The sequence below is a fragment of the Malania oleifera genome, chromosome 12, assembly GCF_029873635.1.
Source record: "Malania oleifera isolate guangnan ecotype guangnan chromosome 12, ASM2987363v1, whole genome shotgun sequence".
NCBI classification, from domain to species: Eukaryota; Viridiplantae; Streptophyta; class Magnoliopsida; order Santalales; family Ximeniaceae; genus Malania; species Malania oleifera.
The window spans coordinates 22,945,071-22,959,559 of record NC_080428.1 but is presented as its reverse complement, the minus strand read 5'-3'; the positions used below and the strand labels follow the sequence as shown (position 1 = coordinate 22,959,559).

Genomic DNA, 14,489 nt, shown 5'->3' with positions numbered 1-14,489 from the left:
TGCTAGTAGGAACGTAGTTCTGAAATTGTTCTAGGTACTAAGAGTGTCCGACTCTATATCCGAAAGCGTATGAAATCGCTAGCCATAGATTGGCAGAGTGTCCGGCTTTATATCCGAGGGCGTGAGGCTATTCCGGCAGATCAGGCCAAAGGGTGTGGATCCACCAGTTTAGCGTCGGTACGATGCCATGGGAGTCGGGGACTAGTCATGTGCCAGTGACACCGTGTTTCGCGAGTTGGCTACAGGCCGATGCCGTATGTCGCAGGCCGGCTTCGGGCCAATGAGTGTGACGACACCGGAATTGCTGATCATGTGTGTGTGTGTGTGTGTGTGTGTGTGCGTGCGTGAATGCACCGTTGTGAAATTAGTACTGGAACTACATTTAACTGCGTGTATGTTGCATCATGATAACACTCAAATGCCACACATCGATATAAGATGTATTCTTCCTTACTGAGAGGTGTCTCACTCCTGCTATACGTACATATTTTTCAGGTCCTTCAAGAAACCGGAACTAGCGTCCTGGTGTCGGGAGCATAGTGGCCGGTGTATTGTGGGTAGCGTTTGGGTAAGTGCTAGGACTTGTATTTGTGCAAGTTGCTGTTTTGAGATATGTTGGGCAACCGTTTGTACGTTATTTGACGGAGCCTTGATTCTGTCCTGGTATAGACTCTGGTATAGTGTTGTATGTATATAGTATGACCTTTTTCTACTCCGTGTATTCTGTTATGTATGAATGTGTATAGGGTGTCCGAGAACCTCACGGGATCGGACCCTCATCTATTATCCAGTATCTTTGGATATTTTGTATGATACAAGGACTAGTTGGTTTACATTTTCACCCCTGAGTCCTATTTTTGGGTTCGAGGCGTGACACAATGTCATAATAATATTAAATTTTGGTGAATTTCTCATTGAAGCATGATATAATCATATGTCTTATATTTTCAACTGTAATACAATTGACATATTTTAATAGGGCCACTATTGATTTGCATCAAAATTTTGAAGTATCTATACTAACCAAAGGTTTAAATTGAAAATATCTTTTTGTAAGCACGAATAAATAACTATTTGACTTAAACCTATGTTACAATCTAAGTGGGAGATTATTGACATATTAAATAGTGATACAAGGGAGATCCAAGGGGGAGGCATTCATAAACCTATTGTCCCAATTTTGAAGTCTTGAAAGAGGATGAGGAAAATTCACTCTACCCCCCGTTTGGTTTACATAATCAGGCCTTGAATGGAATTGTATTCTTATAATACGATTTCTTCAAGTAGCAGCATCATGATTCCAATCCATATGTGCACAAATCCGTTTTCATTCTATGGAGTTAAACTCAGTTTATAATAAAAAAAATATTATAAAAGCGACTAATAGTAGTAATATTAATTAGTATTATAGTAAAATAATAACAACTAAGAATAATTGCAATAACAACAATATTTATTATTATAAAATATATAATAAAAATAAGAATGATAATAATAATTAAAAAGAAAAAATAACAAATATCATTTTAAGAATAATAAATACTATAAAAATGATAAAAATAATAATAAAAAATATTAATAATTAAAATAACAATAGAATTTATTAATATAAAAATGATAATAGCAAAAATAACAATAATAATAAATATAAAAATTAATCAAATTATTATTTTAAGAATAATAATTATTATAAAATAATAAAAAATTATCACAATAATAAATAAATAAATAATAATAATCATTATTATAAAGATAATAATAAAAAAAATAACAACTAATAGTAATTGCAATTATAATATTTATTATTATAAAAATGATAAATTTTAAAATAATAATTACACTAATCATTACAAATATTTAAAATAAATAATTAATGGTAATTATAAAAAAGCATTCATTGAAGAATATTACATGTTGGTAAGAAATTGAAACTACGATTCTTAAGCTATTTTTTTTTTCAAACTAAACGCGATATTAATTACATTCCAAAAGTAATTCTATTATGTTTTCATTTCATTCCTCACTCAATTCTTCTCCTCCTTCAACTTCATTCTCCAAACGAAATGGGAAGTAGTGTTGATTAATAAGGCTGAATTTTGTTTTTGCACATAGTTGAAGAAGAAAAGAAGGAACTCTTACAAAATCTATCCAAACAATGAATTTTCAGTCTTGAATTTAAATTTGTATAAGTTTGAATGAAATTCAATAAAATTTTGTATCATATATTGTATAAATCCATGAATCCAAATCCAAGTTTAAATTAACTGATTAATCCAAAGTCTAAAAGGACTACTAGTAGTTGTCCAGTGAGAATCAACATTTGGGAGAGGATGTTGTTGTGGCCCTAGTAGTGCTAGAGACCCATATTCGGGAGAGGAACCTATTGTAGTCGTATTGTCCTTGCGGTGGGGAGTACTTCAAAAACAAAAGTCAAATATTATAAATTGCCAATGTTAGATAATTAACAACTATTAAGGGAGAGCTAACAATTGATATGAAATAACTTAAAACTTGGAAATGAACCTTTTAGCAGCAACAAATGTGATGATTAAATCTTATAATTTTTTAATTTTACTAAAATTGATTTAGTCCAATATTTCTAGGTAGATCGATTCATTAGTTTATTTTTGTTTTTGTTAAGGGTTCTCTTTAGTTAAATAATAAATTCAAACGAGTTTAAAAAGTACATCGATTTTTAGTCTAATTAGGTGAAACGATTGATTTAGTTTGGTTTGCAAAACATCGATAATAAAATATGTTAATACTGGACTTAATCATCAAATCAAAATTTATTTTTCTTCCCTCTTATTTCTTTATTGATAAATATATTATTTCAATAAAAAGTTTTGTTTTTTTATAAAAATCGATTGATTTGCTGCTTAGAGATTTTTGACATTTTTGTTGTATCCTAAAAATAATTAGTACTATTTTCTTACAACAAATTTTGGATGCAAATATAATAAATACCAAATGAAAGGAGTGAGAAACAGCCTTACTCAACAGGAAGGTGCGGTCGGGCGTTGGGTTCATTAGTAAATGCAATTAGTCGAATGAGGACAGAACTAAGAATGCTTGCCTGTGATTGTTAAAGAACAAACGCATTGGTTAGACTGGAAATGATTCTATAAAGTTATTTTTTAAAAATAACTTTTTCTGATTGACTGATGATGATAATGACGATGACGCTAGACCCCACCATTTACTGTAACACAGAGGAAATTGAGCTCGCGCTTTCATCATTGCCACTGTTCAAACGTCTGGCCTCTCCCATGATTTCCCTTTTCCCTCCTTTTTTATTTATTTTTTTCCCCTCCATATAAAAATTGAAATAAAAGAAAAAATTGTCATCATCCATGCTTGATCCTTTGTTTTGCAAAAAATCGGGAAATCCTCGCCGGCCATTCTGCCCTGTAGCCATCCCCGGGTGACCCTTGTCGGCTACTAAACCACACGGTCAGAGTGTCTCTGATTTTTGCTCCTATGCTCTCGTATATAGCTCTCCACTCTCTCTCTATTGCATGAGAGAGAGAGAGAGTTTAGAGAGAGATCTAATGGAGTATGAGAGGATTCACAAAGTTCAGGTATGATTGCCTCTTGCTGCATGTCTGTGTTGTTTATTTGGGTTCTTTATTTGATTTTTGCATCTTTTTCTAAACCCAAGTCCTATTTTCTTTGTTCTTATTCTGTGTTTAGTTTTGATTAATATCTATTTATCTGATTATTCCTCTCTTTTTGGCCTCCTCCTCCCCCCACCACCCCCCCCTCCCCCGCCCCACCCCCCCCCCCCCCCCCCCCCGCCCCCCAAAATTGCAGGCTGGGATCATATCTCCCACTAAATTAAGGATGAAGCTCATAAGGCCTCACCATGGGAGAAAGAAGGAGGGATCCAACAGCAACTCTTCAAGAACTTCTCCTTCAAAGCTCGAGGATTCTGAGTTTGTGAAGAACGGCTTATTGGCCTCGAAGAACGGAGATTTTGACGAAGAAGGTCTGTAAACTCTTCGCCTGCAAATGGGTTTTGATTTGTTGAATTCAAATTAATCTGTCTCACCATACTTCATCTATAAGCAGGAAATGCGTATCTAAGCTTCTGTACTGATTTTCGACATTTGCTCTTCAATTTGTAGCTCCCAGCTTAGATGTTCCATCGGCAAACTTACCCGGCGAGGCGGTACCGGATTCCGGTCAAGATGATCGGGATTCATCCCGGGCGAAGGACTTGCTGCCGAGGAAAAACGGCGAGATGGGTCACGCTAAAATGCAGCAATTCTCTAGGCCTGATACCGGCAAGCTGAGTACAATTCACCCGGTGAGGAATTTGGAAGATGAGAATCTTGATTATGACAGTAATGCTAGTTCGTCGAGCTTTGAGTTTCACAAGGCAGAGAGATCGCTGCACAATCCGAGATCGATGTCGAGGCCTATGCCTTCGAAATGGAATGATGCTGAGAAATGGATAATAAATAAGCACAACGCCCAATCTTATAGCACTAAAAAGGGTTTTGCACAAGGTCCGGCGGGTCGGTTGCCGGTGACGAATCCGGTGAAGGTTACGCCGGAGTCTGGTAGCTATGATCAGAGATTACTGGGTAACAGATTGGCTGACACTAAACGGGCTGATTTTTGTCAGCCTGCATCACAGATGGGGATGGAGAAGTTTTCCTTTGTTCCTGCAGGCATTCATCCCATTCTGTGCCAAGCAAATGGGTCAAATGCATTCAGCGATCTTTGTGCTGAAAGTAAGGATTTGAAGGAAGTGGGTCACATAGAAATTTCATTTACAAAAACTACATCAGAAGACACAAGAGGTATATTCATGGCTTTATTCTGTTTCAATCAAATTTACCAATTAAAACAATCAAGTTTGTCATTCATCTAATTCCTCAACCTCTGTCTAAATGTCATTATGGTTTTGGTAAAAAAAAATTATTTGTTAATCTACTAGAGCAGGCTGAACCTATGCACAGCAATTCAGTCCTCTAATTGACTGGATATCTATTGATGCATGCTTGGATGTTTGTATTTATGTAACCATTACCACTGTGCCGTTCAATCTTTAGATTGAAGTATTTGTAAGTACTCATTAGATTGGGAGGACAAAGAAGTTTACGAATTTTGTTTCTGTTAGACCTGCAATTCTGGGGCTTTTCTTTCTTTGTTCCAATGAGGACCGCACTAGTACACTATGCTACACAACTCGAGATGGTATATCTTCCCTTCGATACTCTTTTTTCCAACCCTTTAAGAATTTGAATCCAAGACCTCTCCAACATGACAGTCCCAAGCTTTAACAACGGAGAGTTCTCCTAAGGGACAGCAACTGTGGGGCTGTATACCCATTATCATTAGTCAACATTGTTAGATAAAGTTGGAAATTTTGGTCCAAACTTTATCTGGTCTTCTGGATTTTATATATGGTATGCTGTTTTAAAAGGTCCTTGCATCAAGTGGAATGATGAAAGAGGATTCATGTATTGACCTTCTGGGTGGGGGTTAAGGCTTGGTCATTGTAGTGTTTTTGTCATTTTAAAAGGTAAAAGTGTCTTGGGAAAAATTAGAATAAAATCTGTAAGTAGATGTTTCTAACCCCACAGCTCCCAGGTTTATTTAATCGGTATGCTGGGATAATTTTCATTTGTTTTTAAAATATATTTAGATTATAGATTACAGAGATTATAAAAGTACAACTGAAAACACATTTTTGACTTACTGTATTATTTTCTAAGAGCTTCTATGCATTGGGTCTTTTCTGAACTCCAAATTTCTACTTCCTTTCAATATGGTTTTTTCTTTGAGTAGTTATCTCACACTGTAACTGATTTAAATCATACAGCTCCTCCCACCATAAGATCAGTTGCAATGAGAGACACGGGAACAGAAATGACCCCGGTTGCAAGTCAAGAGCCTTCAAGGACTGCTACACCATTGGGAGCAACTCCATTTCGCAGCCCAACTTCTTCAATCCCTTCTACTCCCCGAGGAAGAGCACCAGCTCCCACACCTATGGAGCATACCACGGATGATGAATTTAAACGTCCAATAGAAAATAGAAAAAGGGAATTGTCAGAACAAGAACTGAAGGAAAAGACAAGAAAAGAGATTGTAGCACTTGGTGTCCAACTTGGCAAAACAAATATTGCTGCATGGGCAAGTAAAGATGAACAAGAAAAAATGACTTCTGTTAAGACCTTTAATATTGATGAAGTTGATCGAATTGAAAATGAAAAGCGTGCCACTGCGTGGGAGGAGGCTGAAAAATCTAAACATTTGGCAAGGTACCCACACACTTTCTCAATTATATTTCATGTAGGCACTTCCATTTGGATCATAGGCGCCCAGTTTGATTTTCTGCTCGAAGCTATAACGCTTGTTCAGTTTATGATTTTGATAAAGTGTGTTGCCAATTCTCAGATATAAGCGTGAAGAAATTAAAATCCAAGCTTGGGAAAGTCAACAAGAAGCAAAAGTGCAAGCAGAGATGAGAAGAATAGAGGTATTTTTTGCCATGACATTGTTATTTCAATGATAATGAAACTTTATTTCATTGTTCCATTCTTTCTAAATAGAAATGAATTAGACTAGAACTAGTAGAGATTTGGAATGGTCTTTATTTTATTTTTTCTGCTGGAATTGGGGGGGCGGGGAGGGTATAGGTGGGGGAGGAATGTAATTTTGGATGGTCTTCAAATTATTATGGAGCTGATAAAGCCAACTCTGAATAACAAACAAGATATGTTGATTTGACACAGTGCAATTGTGATTCCAGAATGTTATTTGACAACTCTGGAATAAGAATAGAATATTTTTTTGGGGACATGTTGGAGCTGTCATTAATCCAAAAGAAAGCAGGATTAACCTGCTTGAAAGGTCACAACAGGTGAACACACAGGAAAATAGAGCATGTTAATGCCATAGGATGAGATAAGTACAAATTAGAAAGGACTGATACCAAAATGGTCTCAATGATTCCAATTTTTTCCTAACTAAAGTGCAATTCCTATGCTTCCATACTGGGAACCAGGGGAGGACATGTTGCGCAAGCTTACCTCCACAGTGGCGGAGGTAAAAGTGACTTGAATTTAGGTGCCACATTTTTACAGTTAAGAGGATTGGCCTAGAATAATAATAAAATAAAGCTTGCAACACATAATAAACTACTTGCTAAACATTGCCAAGGACTGCATTTGGTTAAGACATTTACTAACTTTGCAGCAGTATCCAATATGAGGGACATTTTAATGCAACCAATTTCTTGAAGGGGATGAATATTTTGTAATCAGCAATTGCCTGTGATGTGCAGAGCAACTCTGCTAAGGTATGAATTTTTTTGCACCTTCCAGGCCCAGGTTGAACAACTGAGAGCCCAGGCTCATGCAAAGATGGTGAAGAAGATTGCAATGGCGAGGCAAAAATCAGAAGAAAAGCGAGCCGCAGCCGAAGCAAGAAGAAATCAACGAGCAGAAAGAACTGCAGCTCAGACAGAGTATATTCGCCAAACGGGTCGAATCCCATCATCCAATTTCATTTGTTGTGGTTGGTTGTGATATAACTGGAAAAAGAAAAGCACGAAATTTATTGGTAAAATCACACAGCCAACAGCCTCTGTTGTATTTTTTGTTTCGATTTCATTTTCATCAAATGGGTGTTGTCCTTTATGTTCAACATCATATTTATAGAGCAACTGCAGCATTTTGAGTTTTTGCAGGAAATGAGTGTGCGGTTGTTTATTCCTGGTTATTTGACATCTGAAATTGTTTAGCTTAAGAATTATGATATAGGATCACATTTAAATTCATATATTTAAAAGAAAACACCAAAGATGAACACGCTTTTTTGAAAAATGAAGACAGCAATTCCATCAGAACAACTCCATGCTCACTCCTATTATTGCCGAGTCCTAGCCAAAACCTGACAGAACTTTGGAAAGAAAGGTTGGAGACCCAGTTGCAAGTACACACTTCACCGACTGTTACACTAAACTCCCATGGGTACAAGAAAAGCGAAATATGGAGATCATTTATCCTTATGGACAACAATTTAGTAGCTTGAAATATTCGACGTTCAATTTAATCCGAAGTCTATTAAAAAGTAGACTATGTATCCTCCATTCCATGACACATGTGATACATAACAAAACACTCAAAAAGTACGGTATGCTTTTCAGTTTTCAGACTCTGATAGATTTATTGAAATTTGATATTCAACATGACAAAATGTAGAGAAATACCTGCACCCTAATCGGTTGAGTACTTGAGTATCACACCTCCATTGAGGGGTGGGTATTCGGTTGGTTGTTGGTTCGTATAATTTGGCTAATTAATCAAAAAAAAATTGAATAAGAATTTTTTTAAATCGAATTGACCGAATTAGTCTTATTATTAACCAAACATTACACGATCGAACTATTTTTTAGTTAATTCGGTTGATCGAATTTAACCGAACCAGAGTAGGCTCACAAGAGTAAGCTTTGAGAGTTTTGATTTTGAGTCTGAGAGATGAGATGAGAGATGAGATTAGTGATCACGACTCACAAGAGTAGGGGAAGGGGAAGTTAGCCATCGGGGAAGGGGGACTCAGCTGATGTCTGATGGGTGAGGAACTGATGATCAATTGATAGAAGGCTGAGTGCTGAGAGGTGACGACGACAACGAGGGCAAGGTGACTCAGGCGAGGGCCAACATGATGGCAAGGGTGAGGTGACTCGGGCAAGGGCAATGACAAGGGTGAGGCATCTCGAAGTCTCGAAATTGAATTGTGGAAGTTTGAAGTGTGGATTGCGGACTATGGAACCTAGAGGTTGGAGGCTAGAAATTAGAATGGAACCCTAAAATCTAAATGATAATCGGCTAAAAATAACTTATATAAATTATATATAATTATTAATTATTATTAATATATAATTCGGTTAACCGAAATTAAATAATTCTCAAACGGAATCGAAAAATGAAAATCAATTTTTAACTGAAATTAAAACAAAACCAAACCAATCGAATTGGCTTGATTAATTAAGATAATCCAATTTGCACCAAATTGTGTTCTCCCCTACCTCCATTCTCAAGTCACAAGCCTTTAGTTTTTAAATTGGGCAAGTTTGAAATATCAAGCACATCCATTAAGTTTAAGTCGCATATGATAGGATACCTAGGGAAGTTCTTGTTGTTTTTTTTTTTTTTGGCAATGCAATTAGTTTAAGTCAAGGATAGTAAAAAGTCAGTTGCTATGGGTGAGAAACTTCTACCAAGGATTATTCGCAATTTGGCATACTATAAAGCTATTATTTTCCCCTTAGCTGTGACAAAGGTCCGTATGTTTATGGAAGTGTGATTTTCAATGCTCAAACATCACTAATAATTCAACATATTTGCAAAAATTCAAATCATGGCTAATAATAAAAAAGATTACCTCTACAACCCTAAGGTATCACCTGCAAGTTAGAGTATATTTGTCACACTTTATTTGTGACAACCAATAAATTCATAACTAAATTATATTTTGTTTGTCACACTTGAAATTTCATAATTAGTAAGTATTGAGGACACTTTTTTGAGTGTTACATTAAAATTTGTAACAAAAAGCACCTTTTTAAAAGAAAAAAATAACTCGAAAAGATTATTGAAATTGAGAGAAAATAACTGAGAAGTTTTCTACTTGTGCTCTTCATTGTCATATACACAAAAACTCTACCATGACCAACTATATATATATATATACACCAATAAAAAATAAAATAAAAGAAAATAAAAGGTTTGATGATAATAGTGTAATCCCAAGAGGGGGATGAATTGGATATTTAAAACTTCATAAGTCAAATAAAGATCATATTATTAAGCAACCTAAAGTCTTTATAAACAGATTCCAATTCCCACAAATAAACAAGTATGCAAATATTTAAAATAGATATACCATTTATTAATTTAGGTGTAATTCCAAGAGGAGAGTGAATTGGGTTTTTTAAAATTTATGTGTTGACTTTTTGAGTCTGGTCCCTATTTTGATGCTGACAAAACATAAGTATCTCATGTGTGCATTTAGTGTTTTTGAACAGGTTCATGATTTAGCACACACATGATGTAAAGGATATGGAAGCCTAAAAGAACATAAAGATCATATTATCAAGCGTATTCCATGAAGACTAAAGAGTAAAAGACGAAGACGTTCATTTTGATTTTAATATGTATTGCATTTTTTTTTATTTGGTCTGTAATAATGCATACATCTTGTATGATATGTTTTGAACGTTTAGATGACCATAGATTGACCATAAGGAACCAAATGACTTTAGGGACCCTTTGGTCGACTGACGCAAGGTTTTTGGCCTTAAATAGACCTTCGATTCCCACACTTAAGTGCACAAAGCCCTAACATAGTTATCATATTATAAGGGAAATTTTAGTGTAAAGAAAATGACCTTAGGTAAAAATAAAATGGCTTTCAGGCGACCAAACCTTGCAGTTCAAATTGCTTCAGGTGACCGAACTACTGTCCGGTCAAAAGTTTGACTTGGTTTGGGCGACCGAACCAAATTGAACTGAGCGTCCCCGGGCGACCGAACTCGTGTCATATACCTTTTCACCAACCCGTGCAACCGAACCCCACGTTCAAATATGCCTCGGGCGACCAAACTTGTTGATTCGGTTAACCGAACTTAGCACCGGGCACCCGAACATACGAACGAATGTTTCTGACTTTTGTTCAGGCTACCAAACCTGCACTCGGGCTACTAAACTCTTTAAAATGGCTTTTTTAGTTGAGTCTGCTCGGGCGACCGAACCTCAATTCAGCCACCTGAACCTTGTTGGGTTAAATTATTTTTACCAAAGTTAATTGGGGTTAAAATCGGGTTAATTTCCTGAACTTATTTCAAATCTTTTTAATAATACCCAGAGTGTTCCCAATGGTAAAAAATTTCCCTAAGTCTATATATACGCCTTCATAAGCCAAGATTAGCAACGTTGATTAGCCAATTTTCTCTCTAATTTTTATCCTAATCAAAGTTCCCCCAAAACTTGTTTTTATTGAAGAATATTTTATGGGGTTATTTTTGTGCTCTCCATTCTCTTCCACTCATTATTTTGAAAAACTTTTTGAAGAGAACATTTTAGTTTAGGCATTCATTTTGATTTGCACACATAGTTTTAAAATGCTTGTATTTTGTTTTGTTGTGCAAACTTATTTGAAACTAAAACCCTAGGTTCTTTGGTTCGTTCTTGAAAAATATTATTTGGAGAAAATATTTTGTAGGGTTTAAATCTTTGAAGCTCTTTATTATATACATTCTTTTCAAAGATTGAAAAAATACTATTTAGATAAGCACCCTTACTCTACTGAGCATTATTGCATATCATATAAGAGGGCATTTATTTGAGCTTAAACATGTACATCTTAACTTGTATTTACATAAGCACTTTCATGTACAAGAACGGTTTTATTGTAAAGATCGGGTTCAACCCGTTAATTGAACTGGGGAGTTTCAGCCCCGTAAGTGAGATCGGTTTGGTTCAGTTCGGAATTGAACCGGAGAGTCTCAGCCCCGTAAGTGAGACTATTTGGCTTAACCTAGTAATTGAGTTGGGGTTTTCCTCGCCCTGTAAGGAGAGGATGTAAAAGTCTTTTGCTCCACCCGTAAGTGAGACTAGTTTGGCTCAACCTATTGTTTTTCATCGCATAGATTTTACTATTTGAATATTGAAAATGATTTTTGTAAAATCAAATGATTGGAGGATTTGGAAAGAGTTTATTGATGTTTTTCATATCACTTTGAAAATAAATTTAAAATGCATATTTCCCAAAATTTGAAAATGAATTTAATTTGCATGACTTGTGTTTCAATGCATATCATTTGTATGCCATGCATACCTTTTTTTTTTTTATGTGCTTTAGCTACTGACATTCTTGTAAAGTTCATGTTGTTTCATAGTGCTAAGGATTTTGGGAACCATTAGTGGTATTGAAAAATTGAGAGAGAAAATGACACCACTCCGAATTTTAACGATTAAGAAGGAGTAAAACATAAAAGATATATCTATTCTCCTTCTAATATATTGAATAATTCATAGTATGATTCACATGATATATCTTGTGTTTGTTTTTTTGTTGTTGTGAATCATATGATATTTGTGTTAATTTCATGTCATGATTTGTATGATATATCTTGTATTAAATCTTTGTATGAATCATGATAAATCTTTTATGATAATAGCATGATGTCTTATGAGGTACATCTCAAAGAAATTTTTATATACTTATTAGTTTTTAGGACAAAATATACAAAGGGGTTGTTATGCTTTGAATGCTTAAATAGTGTACATTGCTTAAAATTCTAAACCTTAATGCACACTATGATCATATTGAGAACCCTAAGAAAATCTAGCCAATATGTGAGTTTTAATGTTCTTATCCAATCTAAGCTTAATATGTATACATATAACTATGATTGGTTAATATATGATAATTTTGGCTAGTGCATGCTTATATCATTATCAGTCTTTGAATTAAACCTCATAAGCATTTTTAAATAAATCTCATTCAAATGGACAAAATGTTTTAATTGTTATAAGAATTTTGATGCTATATATGCCTAAATGTAAAAATCTTGAATATGGCATGATTTGTCCATCACACAAATTTAGGGGTATAGGAAATTTATATTCTATACATTTAAAAACCCTAAACTCTTTTTGAAGCTTAATCGTTTAATCATCTTCAATTGACTGCATAATTGAGGGGGAAGTAGCCTTGTTTTTCAAAATTCATCCAATATGCATTTTATTGTATTGTGCTTATATCTTCTAAATGATTTGTTGTTGAGCTAAATGCAAATATCCATTTGTGCTAAATGAATATATTTTCTAATGGATGGATATTTTTTAAATTTGATCTGCTTTGAGCTGAATGCCACTATCCATCACTTGCCTAATGATTATATCTTCGTATGAATAGTCTATATTTTATTTGATATATTGATTGAGCTACTTGATTGCACGCGTAGTCTAGAATGCCTCCTGTATGGCGGATGCAGTTGATGAGAATTGCATGTTGGTAGTGGATATAGGTTCTCGCATGCCCTATTTATATTGCTTGCTTGAATATATCAGGTTTTAGGTACATGAAAATTTGGGAAAACGTTCGATTTACAAAGGTAATGCTACCGAAATTTCGGTAGAATTTTCCTATAAATGAAACCATGTATTAGGATAGATAATTCAATGCATGCTAAAATATTTTTGAAAGGATGAGTGAATCATAAAAGAATTTTATTTTTCATCCTTATTCATAGGTGCATGTTGAATTGTCTATTGGTGCATGTTGAGTGTTTCAAATGTTATATGTTGAACTGAATAACATGCACAGTCTTCATGTTTATTTCCTAGGATGCTAGTTAATTAAATAGATTAGTACATGTTAAATCCAATTTGTTTGTGTTGAACTGAAAACATGTCCATATTTTATGGACCTAGGAGAAATTAGTTCATGGACACCATTTGGTCCTAACCTTGGGATGTGAGCTTCATAAAGGACCCAAATGCTCAATCATCATGTTATAATATTTGAGTCCATGTAACTATGAGCAATTGCATGACTTAGGGAGAGTGTTCATCACACACACTCATTGTGCACTTTGAGTTGTGTTATTCTGATATTGAAACCCTATTGCATTACCTTTAAGTATAGTTTTGACTGGCTATCACGTTTTAAATTAAAATGCAATATGTCATGTTGTGTGCTAAATGCTTATTATTTGTTGCATACTAAAAATCCTTTTGAAAGGATGAATTTTTGAGGAATGCTCTTAAATGACTATCATCCTCGAACTTAATGCAAGTATGTATGCATGCAAATATACAAGGGGAGTTTAAGTCCCACTTTTAAGAAAAATGAACTTAATGCCTATAATCTCTCACATGCTAAGTAATATTTAGAAAGATGAACATGTGTTAAGTGTGCTTAAATGAAATCCATCCTTGAACGTTTTTGCACTTTTGTATGCTTGAGACTATACCGAGGAGGTTAAGCCCCATCCTTGAAAAAGGATTAGAATCACTTGACCCATGGACTCACATTATTTCTATTGTTTCTACTTTTTGAGTCCGAAGCCTTTCTAAATACCTTGAACTTCATATCCTATCTCGACTGAATATCTTTGATATGAATTGTTCCGGGTACACATGAACACCATGCTTGACTTGCTGTTTGATTTTTAGAGCATGTGTTAGGGACATTTTACTAGTGAAATTAATTCGTCTAACACATATCTAGTAAAATCTGAAATTAATACTTATACTGTTTGGCCTTTTAATGAATTTTCACAAATTATATCAGTATAAGTAGTTAAAAGAATCTAACCATGTATTCAATTTAATAGGGGGAGCACCTAGAAATTATTTTTCTATCTTGTTGTGCTCACAACATTTCTTGCTTAGATTTGTTTTTTGAACTTATTGTGGCTTGTGCTTAATTGTAATGTTTTCATTGAATATTATAAATGAAAA

At 34.7% G+C, this 14,489-nt stretch overlaps 1 protein-coding gene across 3 annotated transcripts; it reads left to right on the top strand.

The window, feature by feature from the left end:
- The first annotated feature begins 3,247 nt into the window (after nucleotides 1-3,247).
- LOC131144938 (uncharacterized) lies at nucleotides 3,248-7,709 on the top strand. 3 transcript variants are annotated; one of them, XM_058093905.1, is made up of 6 exons: nucleotides 3,248-3,581; nucleotides 3,814-3,988; nucleotides 4,128-4,808; nucleotides 5,834-6,275; nucleotides 6,412-6,493; nucleotides 7,341-7,709. In XM_058093905.1, the coding sequence occupies exons 1-6, from the start codon at nucleotides 3,519-3,521 to the stop codon at nucleotides 7,542-7,544; spliced, it is 1,647 nt and encodes a 548-aa protein (XP_057949888.1). In that variant the 5' UTR covers nucleotides 3,248-3,518; the 3' UTR covers nucleotides 7,545-7,709. The 3 variants fall into 3 exon arrangements, with proteins under 3 accessions (XP_057949888.1, XP_057949889.1, XP_057949890.1); XM_058093906.1 differs by having other exon boundaries at nucleotides 3,369-3,581; nucleotides 7,301-7,709; XM_058093907.1 differs by having other exon boundaries at nucleotides 3,369-3,581; nucleotides 7,216-7,709.
- The last annotated feature ends 6,780 nt before the right edge of the window (nucleotides 7,710-14,489 follow it).